The sequence below is a fragment of the Canis lupus genome, chromosome 9 (assembly GCF_003254725.2).
Source record: "Canis lupus dingo isolate Sandy chromosome 9, ASM325472v2, whole genome shotgun sequence".
Taxonomy (NCBI): Eukaryota; Metazoa; Chordata; class Mammalia; order Carnivora; family Canidae; genus Canis; species Canis lupus.
The window spans coordinates 10,811,304-10,835,001 of record NC_064251.1 but is presented as its reverse complement, the minus strand read 5'-3'; the positions used below and the strand labels follow the sequence as shown (position 1 = coordinate 10,835,001).

General features: G+C 33.5%; 1 protein-coding gene across 3 annotated transcripts in view; it reads right to left on the bottom strand.

Moving 5' to 3' along the window:
* The window catches only part of ABCA5 (ATP binding cassette subfamily A member 5), a 73,009-nt gene that overhangs the window by 37,682 nt on the left and 11,629 nt on the right, over positions 1–23,698 (bottom strand). For all 3 annotated transcript variants that reach the window (XM_025436505.3, XM_025436506.3, XM_025436507.3), the window contains exons 2-12: positions 21,507–21,623; positions 20,277–20,481; positions 17,538–17,699; positions 16,555–16,643; positions 15,474–15,703; positions 13,746–13,887; positions 12,651–12,839; positions 11,042–11,189; positions 8,768–8,936; positions 7,575–7,633; positions 1,105–1,215 (exon numbers count right to left, since the gene is read on the bottom strand). In XM_025436505.3, coding sequence (XP_025292290.1) covers positions 1,105–1,215; positions 7,575–7,633; positions 8,768–8,936; positions 11,042–11,189; positions 12,651–12,839; positions 13,746–13,887; positions 15,474–15,703; positions 16,555–16,643; positions 17,538–17,699; positions 20,277–20,481; positions 21,507–21,608 — 1,606 coding nt within the window. In that variant the 5' untranslated portion in view covers positions 21,609–21,623. The remainder of the gene's footprint in view (positions 1–1,104; positions 1,216–7,574; positions 7,634–8,767; positions 8,937–11,041; positions 11,190–12,650; positions 12,840–13,745; positions 13,888–15,473; positions 15,704–16,554; positions 16,644–17,537; positions 17,700–20,276; positions 20,482–21,506; positions 21,624–23,698) is intronic.

Genomic DNA, 23,698 nt, shown 5'->3' with positions numbered 1-23,698 from the left:
GAAGACACAACAAACTCTCATTTCCATACTATTGGTGATGTGTTTACATCTTATATTCCAACCTCATTTTCCTTCATTGGTATTACATAGTGAAAAGATTAAGAGATCTTAACCAGAGCTTAACACTAAATATAACTGCATACTGGTACATTATTTACACTGACATTCTGGTAGCAATTTTCCTTCATTTCCAGGCATTATTCAGTAGTGGACAGAACAAAGAAACTAAGAATTTTCCCCTAACTAGGTATGTGTGATCTGGAGAAAATCAATCTGAATTCCAGATTTTCTCTTCTATAAACTAAAGACAAATCTATAGCACTTAAATTTAAGAACTATTAAATCAATGTGATAATGTGTGGAGAATTCTAACAAAAATCATAAATTCCTATTAAATGTAAGATATCGCTACCACCATTATAAAGTGACACAATTAGGGATAAGCAACAAAACTAATTTCAAAAATTAAAATACATTTTAAAAATACAGATTCAATATATGGAAATTCAGCCTTTCTTAGAGTAAAATATTTATTGTACTGCTGCTCTATTAGGTTATTGTGGAGCTGAGCTGCCATATTAAATTCTCACCTACATTTAAAAAGTATGTTTAAGGTATTGCTCTTATAATTCCATTTTAGGAGATTGTGTTGATACTTATCATTCTTTCCTTTTGAACTGTTGTTGCATATTTAGAAATCTGTACTTACAATCTAAAGTATCTATAGGTGTCATTTAATTTCTAATTAATTACTGATTTATCCTTCCTTGAAAATGAAAAATACAAAATATCTGATACAAGTAACAAAATCAGATCCTTTTTACTTTAGTAAACATGATTAAATCAATCATTTTTTATTTTCTATTGAAAAACAAATGTGTATAGTAAAAAAAAATAATAAAACACATTTATAGGCACTGAAGTTGATCTCAAATCACTGAAAAAAATCAATCAGTACATGTTTGGATAAATCAAGGATAAAGAATAAAATATATGTATTTATATAAGTATAACTCAAGGACAAATAGTGATATTGTAGTACCTGGGTTAATAACACTAATAAACCAAAGTAAGAGAATTTTTTTTAAGTCAGAACACTCTCACCATCAGAAGGTGGGCATAGTCCACAAAGAATATTCATCAATGTACTCTTTCCTGTTCCACTGTGGCCAAGTAATGCAGTAATCTGACCCTCATATATGTCAAATGACAAACCTAGTTCAGAAAAGAAGACTCAAATGAGATTTTTATTTCTGTTGAGCTACGCAAAATAATACATAATACTTGAATAATCTTGAACTAAGTCAGTAGGTTTAATAATAGATTTAAAGTTATTAGCATATCTAATTAACAGCATAATAGTTAATATTATAGGATAAGAATTCCTTGTGACAGTCAGTGGTATGAACAACAAGTAAAAAAAAAAAAAAAAAGAAACTTATTTTTTGTTTATACTAACAGATTTTAAGAATACACAAAACACTGGGGAGGTTTTTGTGAACCTACTATTGGGACTTCCTAAGGTAATTAAAACAAATAAGGGACAAACAAAAATTTGTTCCCAAGGGTATTAACAAAGTTAAACAGTGGCAGAAACCTAGAATTTAATCAATAACATGGGAATGGCTGAGTAAATGCTTGAGAAATTTAATTTAAATAAAAGAAACATAGGGTGCCTCAGTGGCTCAGTTGGTTGAGCATCCAGCTCTTGCTTTCATCTCAGGTTGTGATTTCAGGGTTGTGAGACAGAGCCCTGTGTTGGGCTCTATGCTCAGCAGAGAGCCTGTTTGAGATTCTCTCTCTCCCTCTGTCCCTCCTCCCTCTCATTCTCCTCAAATAAATAAATAAATAAATAAATAAATAAATAAATAAAGTAAAAAAAAAATTAACTAAAAGAAACATAAAATGAGTAACTATCACCAGATGGACATGTCAATGATTAAAAGAGGAAAAAAAATAGGGATCTGAACCAGCTCAGAATTACTGTAGACCCTGATCTGATGAAGGTGACCTGGGATTCTCAGTTATCCCTAAAGCTTCAGGCCAGAAGCAAAAATAAATCCTCTCTAGAGGAAGATCATATCATCCAGAGCATCAAATAATGTCTGCAATTTTCATATGCAATACACAGCACTCAGTAAAAAACAACCAGGCAGGAAATAGTAAGAGAAGGTCAAAACTCAACAGAAAAAACAGGTGACAGAAACAGACCCAGAGGAGATGAAGATATTGACATCATAAGATTCTAAAACCCATGCCATCCGTGCTCTAAAAAGAACATTGGCAAAGAACTAAAAACCATACAAAAGAGCCAAGTGGCAAGACAAAAAGTGGAAAGGATAAGTGAAAAATATTTCCATACACAGTTTAATCAGGTTAGACCCAACTGTCATTAGTATATGAAAAGAAACATCATAAGAAAATATCTAGGCTCAGGGGTTTAGTGCCTGCCTTCAGCTTGGGGCGTAATCCTGGAGTCCCGGGATTGAATCCTCCATCGGGTTCCTTGCATGGACCCTGCTTCTCCCTCTGCGCCTCTGCCTCTCTCTCTCTGTCTCTCATGAATAAAGAAAATCTGGGCAGCCCAGATGGCTCAGCGGTTTAGTGCCACCTTCAGTCCAGGGCATGATCCTGGAGACCTGGGATCGAGTCCCAGGTTTGCTTATGTCTCTGCCTCTCTCTCTCTCTCTCTCATTAACAAATTTTAAAAAATCTTTTTTAAAATTTTTAAAAAAGGAAATATCTAGACTAAGGCACGGAGAGACAAAACAATAAACAATTCAGAAAAGAGAATAAAAGACACCTGGGATAAAATGAAAAGTCGTAAACCTACGATAATAAACCTAAAGGGAAGAAAAGAGAAAATAGGACAGAAGCAATACTGGAAAATACTGGAAGAGAAATGACTGAGCATTTTTTTTTTTTTAAACAGAAGACAGACATCAAGTCATAGATTCAAGAAGCACTTCTTTACCTGAAGTGGAATAAATGTAAAACAAACAAGCACCACCAAGGCAAGTGGTAGTAAAACTGCTGAAAACCAAAAGAAAGGCTTTAAAAATGGCCAGGGTAAAATATATACCAACAACAGAGAGATAATAAAAGCAACAGCTGTCTCTTCAGCCAAAACAATGGAAACAAGAAGACAACAGATTACATTCTAAAGTGCTGGGGAAAAAAATAACCATCAAACTAAAATTATATATTCAGAGAAATATCCTTCAGAACTAAAGGTGAAAAAAAAAAGATAGTTGTAAACAAAAACTGAGAGAATATATCATAAGTAGAACTACATTAAAGGAAACCACAAAAACATTCTTTTCATGCACGAGGAAAATTATCCTAGATGGAAGATCAGAAATGCAGGAAGTAACAAACTTAAATCATGCGGTAAATATATAGATAAATAGAAGTGGAACTGTCTTTTAAAACCAACACTAATGACCATTATCTCTGGTTTAAAATGTATGTAGAATTAAAATACATGAAAGCAAAGTAAGTTGGAATAGAGATAAAAGGGATAAGTAGGGATAAAAGTAAGGTCCTGGACTTCCTTTTCTTGCTTTACAATTCTACAGATGCTATAAATTAGTAAAGCACTAATTTATAAGTAAAGAATACATTTCATATTATCAAGAGTAATTTCTAAAAAAAAGCATGTATAATTAAGAAGCCAACAGGGGGGAAATGAGAAATGGCACAATAAGAAATACTCAATTCCTTCCAGTCCAACTAGCCAATTGAGGGATGAGAGACCATATAAAAAAGGCAAATTATCCCACCTACAGTCTTCTAGACCAACTAGTCTATTAGCCAATTATATGCCCAGACCACCATCCAATCCCAGATAATCCACAAACTGATGGAAGAACTCCCCACGCAAAGTGGAGATTCCTTAGCCATAGTAAAATAATGGTTGCCTTCAGCCATTGAGCATTAGGGTAGCTAAAGTGTAATGATTAGAGATAGATAACTGATTCCATACCAAGAAGCTAGAAAGAGTGGAACAAATTAAATCCAAAGAAAGTAAAAATACAGAAATAACAAATAGAGTAACACAGCTCAATAATCCACAAAGCAAATATACGATAAAACCAAAAGTCAAAAGTTGATTCCTTGAAAGATTAATAAAACTGATAAACCCACTGTAAAACAAATGAAAAAAAAATCACAAATTACTAAATGAAGAGAGAGAACATCATTACAGATTCAACAGACATTAGAAAGATTATTAGAAAGGAGATTATTATGAACAATCTATAACATCAATTTGGCAATTTAGATGAAATGGACAAATTCCTTGAAAATAATCCATCAAAACAGACACTGTGGTGAAAATTGATAAACTAATTCTAATATACTTCCATATAATTCTTTACATGCCAATGCAAAGTGCCCAAAATACAATATTTAAAGTTATCAAGAGGTGCCTGGGTGGCTCAGTTGGTTAAGTGTCTACCTTTGGCTCAGGTCATGATCTCAGTGTCCTGGGATTGAGCCTTGCATCAGGATCCCTGCTCAACTGGGTGTTATTCTGAATGTTGGCAAATTGAACACCAATAAAAAATAAATTTATTATTATTAAAAAAAAAAAAGGGGAAGATGGAGGTAGGGCAGATCCCACTGCCAACCTGAGGATGAATCCAGGAGGAGCAGCTCCAAGAGAATGCCCAAATAGGAACAGCACGAACATCACAATGTTTTAAGTATTAAATGAGGCAACGTGTATAAACTTCTCTTTGTAAAGTCTTAAATGTTGTACAAAGATAAAATTTTATGATTCTTTGGGAACGAAAAGACCTGGCCTTGAATCCTACCATGTTGTGCCACCTAAAAGCCATGTGATCTCTTTTTAAAATTTCTCTAAATCTCAGTTTCTTCATCCAGAAATGGCACTGATAACAGCTACTATCCACAGCATTCATGAGACTTAAATGATCAGGAGATACCACTTTGTGAACTGTAAAGTGCAAACTAAAATAAATGTGAGTGTGGTAAAAAAAAAAAAAAAAAAAAAAACCTGCTCAATGGAGCATCTGCTTCTCCCTCTCCCCCGACCCTCCTCTCCCCCCCCACCACTTGTGCTCTGTCTCAAATAAATAAAATCTTTAAAACAAATAAATATAGTTATCAAGACAAACTATAAAGCTATAATAGTTAAAAAAAAAAAAGTGTAGAAGCAAGGATAAATAGACCAGTGGAACAAAATACAGTCCAGAAGTTAAACCACACATTTATAACCACTTTATTTTTTTCTTTTTTAGAGAAGGGTGGTAGGCAGAGGAAGAGAGAGAATCTTAAGTAGGCTCCACACCCAGCGCAGAGCCCAACTTGGGGCTCAATCTTACAACCCAGTTGATTTAATTTTCAAAATAACAATATTGAGATACGGTTGACAAACTGTACATATGCTGAACAACCTGCTAAGTTTGATATGTGCATATAACCATAAAACCATCACCACTATCAAGATAATGAATGTATCTCCACAAAAAGTCCTGCTTTAAAATGTCTCCCCCTTGCCTGTTCTACCCACCTCTGCCCATCTCCAGGTAACCACTGATCTTTTTTCACTAAATATTAGTTCTGCTTCTTTAATTTTTAATTAAATTTTAATTTAATTTAAATTAAATTTTTAATTAAATATATTTTCACCATATTCTACTTAAGTAAAATTAAAATATATTTAAATTTATATAAATGTAATCATACACTATTACTATTTTATTTCTGGCTCCTTTCACTTCATAGAATTATTCTGATGCAAGGCTCAATCCCAGGACCCTGGGATCATGACCTGAGCTAAAGGCAGATGCTCAACCGACTGAGGCACCCAGGTCCCCTCTCTAATACAGGATTTTTAATTGTATCTGAATCTACTGAAATGTGAGTAAAGCTGACAGCCAACATTGAGTCATCTCACCCATGAACACGGTATCTCTCTCCACTTATTTCTTTGATTTGTTTCAGCAATGTTTTATTTTTCAGGGTACAAATCTGTTACATCTTTTGTCAGACTTATCTATATTTTCAGATACTAAGATATATGCTATTTTTAATTTTCATTTTTACTAAAAATTTAATATATAGTATATTATATATATATTTAATATATAGAAATATGATTGATTTTTTCATATTTATCTTATATCCTTGTCCCCCTTGCTAAATTCATTTTAGCTCCACTAAATTTTTTGTAGATCTAATCAAATATTTAAAATGGATACTCATATAAACTACAAATGCAGTTTCATTGCTTCTTTTCCAATTTGGATGCCTCCATAATACTGATAAACCATATCCAATCAGCTGAAGGCCTACAGAACAAAAACAGGTTTCCCTCAGAAAAGAGAATTCTGCCTCAAGACTGTACCATAGATTTCCAGCCTGCCAGCCTATCCTGTGAATTTTGGACTCAAGACTGCAACTTCACCTCTTACCTGAGTTTCCAAACTGCCATTCTGCCTTATAGATTTCAGATTTGTCAGACCCCACAATCATGTGAACCAATTTCTTAAAAATAACCTCTTCATTCCCTCCTTCCCTATCCCTCCAGGTCACCTGCTCTCTGTATGTACGTGTAGCTGTGTCTGTGTATATGTTCTATTCCTTCTGAAGAATCCTGACACCTTATTAAACATTCTACAATCTCAGAATAGTTCCCACAGCAAGTTAATTATCAGACTCAAAATGTCAGTAGTGCCGAGGTTGAGAAACCCTGTGCTGGGTCAAAAGGGAAAAAAATAATTAACATGTAAACACATGCACAATAATTAAATGAAAAAGGACACAGACTTGTTCAAAGAGTTGAATCTTTTTCTTTTTCTTTTTTTTAAATTTTATTTATTCATGAGAAAGCACAAGCAGAGGGAAATGGAGAAGCAGGCTCCCTGCCAAGCAGGACCCTGGGATCACAACCTGAGACGCTTAACAGACTGAGTCACCCAAGCACCTCAAGAGTTGAATATTTTTCATCTTTATTTTTATTTTTTTTTTTAAATTTTCTTTTTTTTTTTTTTTTAATATTTTATTTATTTAGGATAGTCACAGAGAGAGAGAGAGAGAGAGAGAGAGAGAGGCAGAGACACAGGCAGAGGGAGAAGCAGGCTCCATGCACCGGGAGCCTGACGTGGGATTCGATCCCGGGTCTCCAGGATCGCGCCCTGGGCCAAAGGCAGGCGCCAAACCGCTGCGCCACCCAGGGATCCCTATTTTTCATCTTTAATAGAAACTACTTTTTCCTTTTACTATTTTGATGTTAATTTTACTTTTTTTAATTTAATTTTTTAAAAGATTTTATTTATTTATTCATGAGAGACACAGAGAGAGAGATGCAGACACAGGCAGAAGTAGAAGCAGGCTCTTTGCAGGGAGCCCGATGTGGGACTCAATCCCGGGTCTCCAGGATCAGGTCCTGGGCTTAAGGTGACACCAAACCGCTGAGCCACCCAGGCTGCCCTTGATGTTAATTTTATTATGAATATTAATCACATAAATAAGTGAAAGTACCCCTAACTGAAAGAAAAGTGTGGTAAAGAAGTTTAATTTTCTCGCAAACAAGGAAAGCTACTTACTTCTCAAAGCCTCCACATTTTCACCTTTCTTTCTGTATGTCTTCTGAATACCACTGATTCTGAAAAACACCATATTCTACTTAAGTATTTAATGTAATTTATGAGGATGTGTTTTCATGTATAATATTTTTATCAAAGCTGTCATATTTAATAGGAATAGCAAAGTACCTTTCTACTAAAACAATAAACCTAAGAGAGCTGACAATGATTATAAAAATTTTAAAGAAACCACAGAAATATATAGTATTCCTCTCCATTTTAAGTGTCATTCATTCATTTTTCATGACAAGCCAACTTTTATAAATAAAGCATATGCTCAAGCAATTTATAGATTCCTTTTCATTTTTGAAACTTTTCTGTTTGTAATTTATCAAATACAAATATATCAGGGTAAGGGAGATTAAAAATCAAATGCTATATTTCACATCAGCACACATTTCAAACTATTTATAAATGTGAAGTGGTTCTCTCATTTCACTTTAAATGTCTTAAATAACTTTTAAAAGAATCAATGGTTTTGTTAACCAGTTTAAACTTTGCCCTTTAGAAGACAGACCATTAGCTCACTTATTACATCCTAAGTATTTGGCTCTCCCTTGCTTTTATGTATTTTTCTTAAATTTGAAAAACACATTATAGTATACTTCACTTTTTCTTCCACTTTTCTTTTCTCTTTCTTCTTCCTGTTATTTTTAAATTTGGTTTTGACTGATCTAACTGATCTTCTTCCTGTTATTTTTAAATTTGGTTTTGACTGATAGTAGTGAAATTCCTGGTTCACAGAAATTAAACTGATACTTTAGTTACCTCAAAATACCCAAAGATTTATGAAATTAACCAAGGACAATATGTCATATAGCTTAAACAATGTAGCCTGAATAAAATTATAAAGTTAATATTTATTCTTTTTCAATCTACATAATGGAGCAAATTTGAAAACGGCTTAATTGTAAAATAACAGGTTTTACTACTTTTAAAAATTTCCATTAAAACATAAAATTTCAAACCTAGCCATTATTTTAAATGGTTCAAAGAAAAGAACTTAAAGCAGAAGTAGGCAATAGTGTGCTATAAAAATCATGAGATGTATACCAAATCTCTTAAGTTATATGCACTTTTTAAAAAACAGGATTTAAATGTAGCAGGTTACATCAATACTTCTTATACCTAAATTGCCAAAGATTAAATGATACCTTATGGCTTCTTTTCCCATAAATTCTGAAGAAACAGGCTCAACAATTTCACTAAAACTAATATTCCCATTAACATTGCCCTCTGATAACTCCTTATAATTTCTTTTGCTCTTTGACCAATATGACGGCTTTAGAAAATATAAAGATGATCTCCGTAAGCCAAATTCCCCTGGAAAATAAAAAAACTTAATTATCATAACAAATTATTTCTAAAAACCAGGTTTCAAATCATCAAAGTAGTATGAGAAACATACAACCTAGATCTGAAGTTTATATAAAAAGCATTAAATCAGCACTGTGTGAAAAATGTTTTATTGGCATAATTCCAGGGCATAAACAGTTTGAGACACTTAGAGTGCATGGGAATATGAAGGTGAGTGAAATACATTTTCCATTAAAGCAACGATCATCTTTATGAGTACATATATGCAACAAATGGCTAGAACACAATGCAGAATATTATGCATGTCATCCATGGTGCTAGTAAGAGTTCAAGAGGAAAAGTTTATTTCTAGATAGGGAATATATCCTGAAGGCTTAAATGAATATCATCTTAGAAAGTCTCTGAAAACAGCTAGTATTTAATACTTAGAAAAGTGGATATAGTTCATGGAGAAGACTTTTTAAAATCAGAAGAGTAACACAGCTACAGGACAGGCATAGAAGACTTAGACATGGTAGACATTGAGGTTCTCACATAGTATATAACCATTCTCACCTCCTTTCCCCCAAAACCGACATTCCCATTTTTTTAAATAGCCACTCCTCTCCTAGATGGTCATGTCCGATCTGATCCCAACTACAGAGAAGGCCCTAACTGATCTAATCAGTATGTTGCACTCTCAGATGACTTACTGCTCCAGGCATAAGCATGTAACAATTAGACAAAAGCAAAGGGTTTATTTAGGATGGGGAAAGATTCATCCTCCCTCTTCCCATCCTCCCTGTTCCCATGAACAAAGAAGCATACCACTGTAGCCAGAAGGAGAGCAAACCTGCCACGTAGACACAGGTGGTCAAAATATGGAGAAAGCGGGTCCCTGATGACATAGTTGAGCAGGTCAACCAACTCAGAGCCTATCTCTGGACTTCCTTTCAAGTAAAATGATTGATTTCCTTCTTGTTTAAGCCAATTAAATGGTTTTCTGTGAAGAGTAACTAAAAACAATCTAACTGATATCCTGGAGTTGTGTTTAAATAGGTAAAGAGGATTGTATGGAGAAATATAAAATACAATAAAGAGGGAGAGAGTGAAAAGAAGGCATTAAATATATAAAACTATTGTGAAGGACATTAATATATAAGGAGTTTCTATTTAATTCATGAGGATATGCCCCGAGAGGTGATTTCTGAGCAGGAGATTAACTTGATTAAAGGGAAAGGTGAAATTTTAGACTGAAGGCAGATAATGAAATGAGAGGTATTACAAAGGTGTAGACTGCCCAACCTATCCCTCTGCAGTGATGGAAATGTCCTGTACCTGTACTGCACAACATAGCAACAGCCACATATAGCTATGGAGCAGTCGGTAGCAAGGTGACTTGTGCTACGGAGGAAATGGACTGTTAATTTTTTAAATTCTAATTAATTCAAATTTTAAAAGCCATTTGTGCCTAGTTGTTAGCATATAAGTGCAGGTCTAGAAGACAGACAAAAGTAATGAGGAACTCAAAGGGGAAGGTCAAGGGAATGTTAGATACTTTAACAATATTTTGAATCTACAGGAGTTGGCTAGAGATGCCAAAAGATAAGAAGAATGGTAGGAGTTACAAGATTACTTCATAGTTTTGTACCTTAGAGGGGAAAACAGTGAAATACTTTAGCCAAGAAATATTGACACAGGGAAGGACAGAGATAAATTCAGTTAGAGACTTAAATATTTTCAAAGCAAACTGCTTATATTCATGAGTGGTTAAGACACAGATACAGGGCAGCCCGGGTGGCTCAGTGGTTTAGCGCCGCCTTCAGCCCAGGGCGTGATCCTGGGGTCCCAGGATCAAGTTCCACATCAGGCTCCCTGCATGGAGCCTGCTTCTCCCTCCTCCTGTGTCTCTGTCTCGATCTCTCTCTGTCTCTCATAAATAAATAAATAAAATCTTAAAAAAAAAAGACACAGGTACAAAACATACTTATTTGAAATTAAGTTAAAAGTTTGAACAACAAATGTGACTTGGGGTTACTCTGACTTAAAAAAAAAATTGAGATTAAGTTGATCCTATGTAAGCAAAAACAATAAAAAAACTTTAAAGTAAAATCCAATAACTACCTGCATACCTGGAATGACTTGATCAAGATAGACAGCCAAGAGGACATAGAATATACTATTAAGCGCTAGCATGACAATAGTAATAATTAGAGGATATGGGCCTTCAGTCAAATTAGAAAATAAAGCACCTTCATTAAAATCTTCTAGGTGCATGACCTGAAAAACAGAAACAACTTTAGTATATAAAAATGATAAAAATAAGCAAAAGCTAATACTACTTGGAATTACTCATAATTATCTAGATTGTTAGTAACCAAACTGGGCCTTTCAACAGATTAAACAATCTACCAAATCAGTAGTATGAATTTACAAGGAAAACAACAGGAATTTTACCAAAATATAAGTTTTCACAACAATTCATTTTAATCCTTTTTAATGTTATGTTTCTAAAACTAGTATACTTCCACTCCTGGGGCTTTTAATTCTAATGCGATGACTATCTAAAGAAATAACAAGAAAGTATGCTGTTAATATTAACTGATGCAAACAAATGGTCCACATGGAAGTCAAACAAATAAGAATTAGAGAATAAAATTATGATCAGCATCCTTTCAATGCTGAAAAGGGAGAAGATATTCTGATTAATACAACTATTAGATTGTTCATAGTAGATATATGTAAGGGAGCAGAAAGAAATATACTAGAGGCTGAGGCCTCATTTAGGTCCCAGATCTGCCATTAGGTGGATTAAAAACTTGAATCACAGTGCTCTAAATCTCGGTCTCCTCATCCGTGAAATGAAGGAGATGGGTTAAATAAATGCTGAAAGTCCTTCCCACAACCAACAAAATCCTAGGAATCTATTATTCTACCTCCCAAGTGAAGGAGAACTCAGTGGAGTTCTTAAACAACAGTTCTTAACTTAAAATGTGTAAACAACAGTTCTTAGTTCCAACTTAATTAAGACTTGTTTAATTCAATGTTCATAAACAATCTTAGATCTCACAAATCAGAATATTCTATCTAATCAACATGAATCTCTTATATTAATTAATTACAATTTTTCTTTATACATTAACCAAATTTATGTTCCTTTATATAAGGCAGTTTCTCCTAAGAATTTTTCCCTTAGAATCTGATGGCCCCTGTAAAGGCTAATAAAAATCAAATTAAAACTTTCAAAATAAGTATTATTTAGGTGAATGACAATCCCATGAACATTAAAGCAATAAAATCCACCAGGTCTACTTATTTCACTAAGACAGTCATGAGAATTTGTTTTGCTCCACACACAATTTCCTGCCAGGTACACATCTGAGATAAATTTACAAAAGCAGCAATGTAACCAGCTCATAGAGCAATCCAGACTGCCTGATGTTTAAACAATGACGCCTAACAAATTGAATTATTGCAGTGAAATAGATTACTAAGACATACTAATGCACAAAGTAGAAAACTTATAAACAGATCATTTAATAAATGAAAAACTTAAAAATGGAGAAAATGTAAATAAAACCCAGATAAAATATGCTCCAGTATTCAAGTAGCATTCCTTTCACATGTGGACATTTTAAAATTTCTTTGCAAATCCAAAGTAGTATGCATTGTAGTATAACAGGCTACACATAACTGAAGAGAAAAAATATTTAGTGAAAGCAAGATAAAAATATTACCTACCTGTGCTATACCGATTAAAAAGGTACACTGACAGAAAGGACTGAAAAGCCACACTAATGATTTGGGAAAACTTTCCATGAGGACTATCAAAAGACCAACAAATCCAAAAGCCACAGTGACCAAAAATTCAACTATTCCCACATGTTTTGATTTTTTAAAAAGAGGTGTCAGCATTAAAGCAAAAAATATCTGTAAAATATAAATACTAAGGTTAATGCATTGTATGAAAACAAAATTTTGTTTGTGAAAGAACCAGTTATTTTCGTTGGAAAATACATTCATTAAAATAATTTTTAAATGCATTGGTAAGGTATTTTATTTTCATGTAAATTGTGATACATTAAAAAACTTAAGATGGTAAGCATTAAACACTCCATTTTACCTATACATAGGCAAAAGTGATTACTTCTACACTACAGAAACCATAAACAGCCATGTTTCTGCAGTTAGATGAGTACATATGTGAACAAAACATAAATCAACCAGCTTTTAAAGAGAAAACTTATCTCTTAAACTCAATCTGTTTATAAGATACAAAATCAAGTAACTGTACACAGAAGTCTGAGTTGTTTGTAAGTTACATTATTTAACGTAAAGATGATCATCAGAAAATTTAACAGCTGGTACAGCATGGGCACACAAGCCAGTCAAAATGGAAACTGGAACCAGTGCAAACAAAGGCTGAATTCAGCCAATATACCAAAGAACATCAACACTGTCAAAAAGTTATGTTTATAAAGGTATACTTTTATAAATCATCACCCTATAATATAAATTAACTTGAAACAGGATTTCATGGAAACAAAGGGGAAAAATGTCCAGTACCAGACAACCTTAATTATACACATAATGTGATTATATGAAGACAATAAAGATTCAGTGAGATTGTATATGAAATATATATGAAAACAAATTTAAACTTGAGACTACTTTGTACCTTTTTTAAAAATACAGAAGTACAATAATGCTACATACAATTCATTTACCAGTAACTTAGTAATAAATCAACTACAAGTTAACCAAAGAATAATACTTTGTCGTATTAATCAGCTATTTTGACAGTTCTTTATTCCCACTTCAAGTTAAAATACTCACAGATGATAACCCATACAGGAAAAAAAGTAGAAATATCACAACGCAGCTACTTTGAGGGAATAACGAAGAAGCTGTTGCAATGACTGCCATAAGAAGGGACATAAGAAAAATCAAACTTGTATACAGAAGAACCCAGGAAAGCCTAAAATGAGAATATAAACACATTTATGGTTAAATGCATAGGCTTTATCAGTTTAAAAATCATTTCAAAAAAACCTTCAGGTTTTTTTACCCATTTTATCCTTAAAATTAACTGTATTTATTCTTTCCTGTGTATAGTCATTTACTGAGAATTAATGCTCTTATAAGTAATTAAAAATACAACACTGGTTAAATTAAAGGTAAAAGTATAATCTGACAAAGAGATAAAAAAGTGATTATCTTTTCAAGAGTCAAAGAGAAGTTTACAAATTAAAAACAATTCATGACTAATTTAATATTCTCCAAAGTTCGATAATGCACATTTCTGATTTTCTTAAAATATTGAAGAGTTTAATAACAATTTTCTTATGGCCTGGGCTATAACTAAACCTCTTGATGGCTTTTGATACTTTACAACAACACTAATCAACTAATCACACAATCACTTATCAACAACATACTTTACATTTACACAATGAAAGATCAAGATCAACAATGGACTCCAGATATTTACTCAAAATTTCTTCCCAAATCAGAGTTCAATGGAATTGCTATAGCACTTAGATTTGTTGCTTTTTAATGTAAGCAGATCATGATTTAATATGTGCTACCACAAAAGCACTGAAATAGGACTGATGGATATCTACATTACCAAAACCAACTCCATCATTTTCCAGAAGCAAAACTGAGGCACTGAGAAATTGATCTAAATGCTTCCAATTACTGCTTCCTCACAAAGCACTTTAATAATTCAATGCATCTTAAAAACCAATCACTACCCAAATGACAGAAGAAAAAAAAACATGCAAAGAAAATACGTTACACAACAATGACTCCATTATGTAAAGTGTTATAATTGATTGCTACATTGGGCTAAATAAAATAAAATTTTGTAAAATGGACTATAATAGCAACTCATATGCACAATATTAACTTCTCCTCCAAAATGAGTCCAAAATAAATTTTCCTACTACACAGTGGGAAAAGGAAAATTCACTAAGAATTATTTATAAAACTGCACACCTCTATAAAATCATCATTATATAAAAATGCTGACACGTGAAAGCTCATTTGTGAAAATATTTTTCAAATTTGTTTCTCTATAAACTATTTTGTATATTTTCATCTTAATTCACATAAATAACTGTTTTCCCCAGGGGGAAAAAATCCCATATACCACATTCACAAACTTCAATCATTTTAATTACATTTTTAATAACATTCATATGCTATGATTTTGGAGGAGGACTGTAACACACAATTAATTTCTAACTTTCCAAGATCTCTTACATTCTATATACCGAAATACACAGAGCACACCTCATCAATTAAGACAAAATATAAAATAAAATTTAAACATGTAATATCAACATGAGTTTTTCAAATACCACTTCCCTTATGGTAAAAAAACAAAACAAAACAATATATTGCTGAAGCTTGTTGCCTACTCTCATATTCCAAGACAAAGGTAGTCATTGCAGGTAAACAGGATCAGCACCTCAGATTGAGCAAATAACAAATTACAACACTGAAGATCTTTATACTTAATTATTAATCACACTAAACAATAAACTTTTAATAACATACCAAAAGGCAGTATCATGAAGTCCCATTATCTTTAAAAACTCCTTTAACTTCTTCTCTTTTTCTGCTACGATATGAATGGCCAAAAAGTATCCAAAAGGTGAAAATGCTATAACTAGGTATATTAAAATTACTCCTCGGGGAAAGGTATCTATCTCAACCACAGCAGTTTCTCCCATAATGACAGCTTTAGTTGATTCCAGTTCCCTCCAGAAGGAAACATTGGTCTTCAGCTAGAATTGGAAAATACAATCAATGAATTTAATTGACAGAGGCCCCCTATAAATATATAAATATATATACCTCTAAATGTAATACAAACCTATTGGAAATACAATCCTCAAAAACCACACCTGAAATAAAGTGACTGACCCCAGTATCATGACACAGCATACATTATTGTTTTTATTCATTCTGGAAACATACCATTAAGTCTGTAGTTGGGAAGTGTATAAATGTTGATGAAATAATTTGTCGAGGAAAATAAATTGAACAATTATCATCTTAAGCAGACAGTTATATACATCTTAACAAAAATACGCACTTCTAGAGCAGCCCAGGTGGCTCAGCGGTTTAGCGCCGCCTTCAGCCCAGGGCGTGATCCTGGAGACCCGGGATCCAGTCCCACCTCAGGCTCCCTGCATGGAGCCTGCTTCTCCCTCTGCCTGTATCTCTGCTTCTCTCTGCTTCTCTCTCTCTCTGTTTCTCATGAATAAATAAATAAGATCTTTAAAAAATATATGCACTTATAAAATTGAGGAATTAGGAATGATTATTAGCACCATGTTATTTTTATTCAAGGGGAAAAGTCTGTAAATAAAGATCTTTCATAAATATTACCTATGGTCAACACAGATACAATACAGATATATGGAATGCTAAGTCACATGCTTAGAAACCATCAAATAAAAGTGGGGTTTGAAAAATATTACATCAGAAAATATGACTTATATTTTTTCTTTTAGGAGCTGTAATATATATCTAGTACATCTAACTGCAGACAAACCAAATCTTAACTGTAAAGACTTAGAGTGTAATTGCTAAATATGGTTTGGCTTTATTTTACTTCCTTCATCATATTTACCTGTATAATGGCAGCATCTATGGATGCTTGTAAAACTGTGAACCCTGAGGACCAGTACTGAGCAGCCTCACACGATGTTGAACAGCCAGCTATGGGGACAAAATGTGAGACATATTTGCACAACAACTAAGTGTATTCTTTTAAAGATAACATATGGAGGGTTACTAAAGCAATATAATTAATCAATCTCCATAGGGACCAAGTAAATGAGCAATTGCCTTTTGAAAGCAAGGAATAGCATGTTCCTGATTATTTACTTGAAATTTTTGAAATAAAAAAGTTACATAGAAAGAAATTAACTGTAAACATGATTATTTAAAAATAACTCACTTAAAAAAAAATAACTCACTTTTCTGTTTCAAGTAAGTCATTCTACAGTGACTTAATCAGATTTAAAGCACTTCTAGTTGCCAGGACAAGTCCAGGTTAAGAGCCCAGAAAAAGAAATGTTCGTAATGGCTTTTTGGAACCAAGTCACAAATTCAGTACTCATCATTAAGAGACTTTAACATTGCTCAGTAAACGTTTGTGGTTAGTGGTATTTCTTCATAGGTTTAAGCACTGAAGGATGTTTTCCATGATATCAAAATAAAACTAATAAAGTTCATTGGTACAAGACCTTGAAATTTAAATGATATGTAGCACACCACATGTGAAAAAGTTATATATATATATAAAAAAAAAGTTATATAGAGGAAAAAATGCCAATTCAGAAAGTCATACAACTCAAGATAAAATTCTGCCTTCTGTTACTATAATTAAAATAATATATAAGTATATTAAAACGCATGTTATGTAAGTTATATTTCATATTACATGTAGATATTTGTGTATACATATATATATGCTACATTTGACAGTCTTCTTTAAACAACTACACAGTTGAAAATGCCAGTGTTTGACCACATCAAATTTTGCATATGAAATAAAAGCAGCAAAGACATGCATTTATTTGATTTACAACATTACTTAGGGCTATTTACCTCTTGAATCCATATAAATAGAAGATACTGGAATCATATCAGGAAAAAAACGGAGTTCATAGGACATGAAGTCTTTGAAAACCACACCCACAAAGTTGTTGGGCTTAGAAAGACTGGATACTAACAATTCTTTTTCATTTGTATATTCTTCAGTAATTATGACTGTAAAATATTATAATAAAGTTGACTCACAAATTTAAAGTTTACTGCCAAACAACAGGCCAAATTTAACATGACGTTGAAGAATACAATATTTTATAAGCACTTTTGTTTCATTCTTTCAAGAAAATAGAGCCATTCTAAAAATATACTAAATAATGAATAATAGTATAATTTCACACTTTCTCAGCTGTCATCTGAGTACATAAATTATGTATCTAGGTAACACAAAAGCTATTAATATGACAAAGTTTAGCATATAGTTTATTATGCAGTATATGCAGTTCATTTGTCTATTTCAAAGTAAAGCATACAAATAACTCCTTGATAAGTGAATGGATATTTTATTTCCAATTTTTCTTCTGAAGAAAATTCCATTATCCTTCTTCTCAGAAACCAAATATGTTCTCTGGTAACTAAGACACAACTGTCCTTTGAGTAAAAATTGCCATTTCAACCACTTATTGCTTGTTCCTTTCCTAGAAGATATATGGAGAAAATACTCTAATCTCTACTGCACTTCCTTTCACATCAGATGATCCCAATGTTTTAATATTTTCTCAGAGTTTTATTTACAAGCAACTAGTCTTCACTACAGAAGCTTAAGAACATGTGGTAAAATGTGAGAACATAGGATTATGTGCTTACCTGTTACTTATTAGCTGTGTGAACAAAGATAAGCAATTTAATTCTCTGAACTTCAGTTCAGTGTCCTCATCCTTAATGCCTAGCTGATCACACTCGTCGTTAAGATCAAATGCAATTACAAACATAAAAATGCTCTATAAATTATAAAGTGTTATTTCAATGTGAATTGTCATGATTTCCAGACCTTTAGGGTGGACAAGGATTGAGCTGAATAAAGAGGGTGGTAGTTCAACATCTTATCAGTCATGTTACCATATATATGGATTTGTGTTCAACTTTCAGACAGTTCTATTGTTAAAAAGACAGAACTTAAAAAAATAATCTATATACATATTTCTACTATTTTAGCATCCAAGTTAATACATACTGACTTGGATTCTGTTGGTATATATGCTTTCCTCTAACTCAGGATTACCTGAGAATTTCATTCTCAACATTTCTGATCAGCTTTTCGAGCTGGCATACTAAATGTTTATGGCTATCCATCCAATTTGTACTTAGGTAAACCAACATATACCAATAAGATATTAAATAGTAATAAGTTAGAAAGAAACCAACAGGGGAAAAATTATCTGGCTCCTGATTACATAAGCTTCATCTATTCAGTGATATATTATCCAAATCTATGATGATACATACTCAAAGTTGATTAAAACTATCTAAGACAAAATGTTAATTTGTTATTTTCAACAATTTAGTATTTCATTACATTAATCATCATAGTATAAACTGTCACTTTCTTGAATTCTTTTTTTTTATAAATTTATTTTTTATTGGTGTTCAACTTGCCAACATATAGAATAACACCCAGTGCTCATCCCCTCAAGTGCCCCCTTCAGTGCCCATCACCCATTCACCCCCACCCCCCGCCCACCTCCCTTTCTACCACACCTAGTTCATTTCCCAGAGTTAGGAGTCTCTCATGTTCTGTCTCCCTTTCTGATATTTCCCACTCATTTTTTTCCCTTTCCCCTTTATTCCCTTTCACTATTTTTTATATTCCCCAAACTTTCTCTAATTCTTGTCTTGGGTTCTCTCACAGCCACTTTAAGCTCATTAGTATCACATACTTACACTGTTTCCCCTGTTTCCCACTCTATTCTTTTTTTTTTTTTTCCCACTCTATTCTTAAAAGAAGTACAAAGAGAGAAAAATAGACTTAGGTGCTTAGCCACAGTCACAGTCTCCAAAACTAAGCACTACTTCTGTTTATACCATATACCTCCATAAATGGGCATGATAGGCTGAAATGATTATTGCTTAGTAATCTTCATACCTCTACCTTATTTTTTTAAAGATTTTATTTATTTATTCATGAGAGACACAGAGAGGCAGAGACACAGGCAGAGGGAGAAGCAAGCTCCCTTCAGGGAGCCTGATCCAGGATTCGATCCCAGGTCCTCAGGATCACAGCCTGAGCCAAAGGCAGGTGCTCAACCAATGAGCCACCCAGGTGCTCCTATACCTCTAGCTTATTATATGAGTCAGAATAAAAAAAAAAAAAGATGCCTTCAAATCTTTTATCCTTTTACAAATATGCTTATTTTATAAATGGTCTGAGAATTAAATATAAAATATTAAGACAGGGCACCTGGTTGGCTCAGTTGGTTAAGCGTCTGCCTTAGGTTCGGGTCATGGTCCCAGAATCCTAGGATCGGACTGCGTGTTGGGCTCCCTGCTCAGTGGGAAGCCTGCTTTAAACTCTCCCTCTGCTCTTCCCCCCTGCTCATTCTCTCTCTCTCAAATAAAATTAAAAAAAAAAATAATAAGACCTACAAAACATGCTTCAGCAGGATTAAATGATTTTAGTAATTTTTATTAAACTATATTTTGGTGACGGGACATATCTCTAAGTGTTAAGAATGTAATTTACTCAATAAAGCAAGTAAAAAATACTGTTACAGATAGAATCCATATATAAGCTCACAATACCCTCAGGAAGATGATCAGTAGAAACTTTTTGCATGATGTTTCTTGTAATATTAGTCACTGGAGTATATCCAAGTATTAAGTTAGACAGAACAGATTTGTCCATAGGATTAAGTTCTCTATCAGGCACTTCTTCATATTTCTTATTTGGATGCATCATGCTAATTAATATTAACCAAAATAAAAAAAATAATGGAAAAAGAATTTCCTGTAATAAAGGAGACAAACAAGATGATTATATAATATACCAAAAGCAGCAAATATCATCAAGATTTCTATGCAAACAATATAATACTAAGCAAAAACATGAGGAATTTGGGTCTCCTTTCTTAAGCACAAAAAGTAAAAGCAATTCTATCCTGAAAGAAGTATTAAATATCTCATCTAACTCAACAGGAATATTAGACAATTTTTCCTTTACATTTTCACCAAAATATTTTAAAATTCAAGTCACATAAATTAAAATCACATAAACACTAATATTTAAAGATCTTAGATTACTAAATATAAAATATAATAAATTTACTTATATATAACATTATTTAAATTAACTTACAAAACAGCCCAAACTGGGCTCACCATAAAAGTATCTTCACTCAAATCTGATTTAAAAACTCATGCCTTAATTATACCTCAATTTCTACTATTAAAACTATTCTCTGTAAAGTTGAATAATCAGCTTTAATAGGGATGAACCTGTTTCACCTTGCTGTTTAGCTATTATGCTTCAGAAAAGGAACAATATATTTTCAGCCTTTAAAATTTTTAACTGGTTAGGCAGGGTTATTACTTTCTTTTATCTTTCAAAGTAATGTAGATTTGCTGAGAACAAACATGTGACATAATTTTAGTAATCTCAGGTAACTCAATCCAGAGTCCAAAAGATGGGAAGTCATGAATAAACCGTGGAAAACTATTCCATAAAGTTATCTGTGGAATTTTTCTTTTATTCCAGAAAACCTGGGAAATGCACATCTAAAAGCTCAAACTTAAGCACTGATATCAGAAATTAACTAAATTTAGGAATGGTTATTAAAACTTTTAACATTCAGAAGACACAGGTAATTTAGGTAGTTTTCTGTGCTAACACAAGTTTTTACTTCACAAGCACATGAGACCTAATGACATAAAATTGTAATAAAAATATACTGAGAAAAATAGATCCTCTCTTAGAAAGGGAACATGTCAGTGCAAAAACTGCAATCAGGCATAAGAAAGAGTCATTTAACTTACCTGAACACTACTTTTTTTAGTCCTGCATTTGATTAGATAATTCTTCAGTAGGAGTGTTCTGGTCTGTCTCCAAACTCCCACCTCCCTAATCGCAGTAGCCATGTTTTCTAGATCAGTCTATTAAAAGAGTAAATGAAAAAAACTGGAACCACACAGTCAAATGCATGCAATTCAATAGCAAAAACAGATGTTTCAGTTTCAGGTTAGAGAAAATGATGAATACTCCAAGCTGTCTCTCCTGTCTGGACAGAATGCATTAAACAGCAATTTGACGACACTGAAATAGTAAACAGTAGCATGTGAAACAGAGGGAAACAAAATTCAAAATCCCCACAACCAACACTGAGCTCACCACTTTGTGTCTTTTGGTATTCCCCAAACCGAATGCACTGGAAGTAGGTATTAAGGCAGAGAAGGCAAGGCCCAAAAGCTCTCTAGTTCTGGCTTGAGACATCGGAAAGGAAAGTTTTCCGCTCAGGGAGAATGAGAAAATACCCCACCTTTTTTTCTTTTCTACATTCTCCTATGCCTCGATCTTCGAGCAATCACATGACAGCATCAGACTGCAATAAGGAAAGCCTAATGCAGCCCAAACTCTGAGGCAGGAAAATCTTTCTCTCCAATAAGTGGAGCTATAGCTCCAAAAGGGTGGGGCCAAATCCCAAGGTGATCTCTATCTCCTAGGTCCTGGATATGGTTGATGGATGCAAGTTGTCCAAGTGTGCGGTTCAATGAGGCAAAACAACTCTAGCATTCTAGCTGCAGGATGGAAATGAGAAGCCATAGGGAATTCGAAAGTAGTAAAGGGAGAGCAAATAAAAAGAAGAGCTCAGGAAAGCAACATAATAAAGTTGCTCATTAATTCCAGGACTAACTCCCAAGCTGGGCACAAATGGATCTAATCCTATTCTGTGTACCAAAGACCTGAGGAACTAAACTAAAAGACAGACTACTGCCAGATCCAGACCAATCATCAGGTGGCATACACAGGACAGATCCAAACTGTTCTACAAGGGTTTTTGAAAACTAAGCTGAGGGGCAGCACCTGGGCAGCTCAGGCAGTTAAGCATCTGCCTTTGGCTCAGGTCATGATCTCCAGGGCCTGGATTGAGACCTGCATCAAGGCTTCCCGCTCAGCGAGGCATCTGCTCACTTTCTCTATCTCTCCCTCTGCCCCTCCCCACTGCTCGTTCTCTCTCTCTCAAATAAATAAATAAAATCTTTTTTAAAAAAAAGGCTTTTGAAAACTAAACTGAAATTAGATCCACAGCTCAAAGAATGCGGATGAAACCTGTGACCTGAACCTAACCAGGATGACAGCATGCTAGAAGAAAGTATCAACACTCCCCATATAATCAAAACAAAACCCAGTCTCAATCCAAAACAACTCAGAAAGAGAAGTTTGTGGAAAATATCACCTCTATTAAGAAAAGAAAAATCAACAGATGGCAATGTCAAGACGACAGACTCTGGAGTATTCAGACGAAAACTTTAAAGTAGATACTTAAAAAGTATTCCAGCAAACAATGGCAAACACTCTTGAAAATAATGAAAAATTAAAAAAAAAAAGATGTAAAGGAACACCAAATAGAAACTTTAAGAACAGAAAACGAGTAACAAATAAAACCCATGGAATGGGCTCAACAGAGATAACAGAAAAAGTGAATTTTACAGACTAATAGAAGCTACCCAATCCAGACCACAGAGAGAAAACAGGTTTTTAAAAAAATTAACAGTGCCTAAGAGAATGATGGACAATAACAAAGGTCTAACATTCCTTATCAGAGTTCCAGAAAGGAGAGAAGAAAGACTGTTAGTGATAAAAAAATATTTTGGGCAAGAGATAAAAAATCTACAAGTTCCAAGAAGCTTAATGAATCCCAAACAGTATCAATCAGAGGAAATCCATATCCATACACATCATAATCAAACCATTAAAAATTAAAGACTAAAAAATCTTGAAAGCACTCACAGAACAACCATGCATTACCTATACAGGAATAATGAATGACTTGAATGAGAGCAGATCTCTCATAAGAAATTCTATGGCAAAACTAGAAAACTCCTACACAGCTGGTGGGAGTGCTGGTTCAGCTGCTAAAAAGTTTGTCAGCTCCCCAAAAAGTTAAGCACAGAATTATCATATCGCCCCACTATTCCATACACACACACACACACACACACATACACCC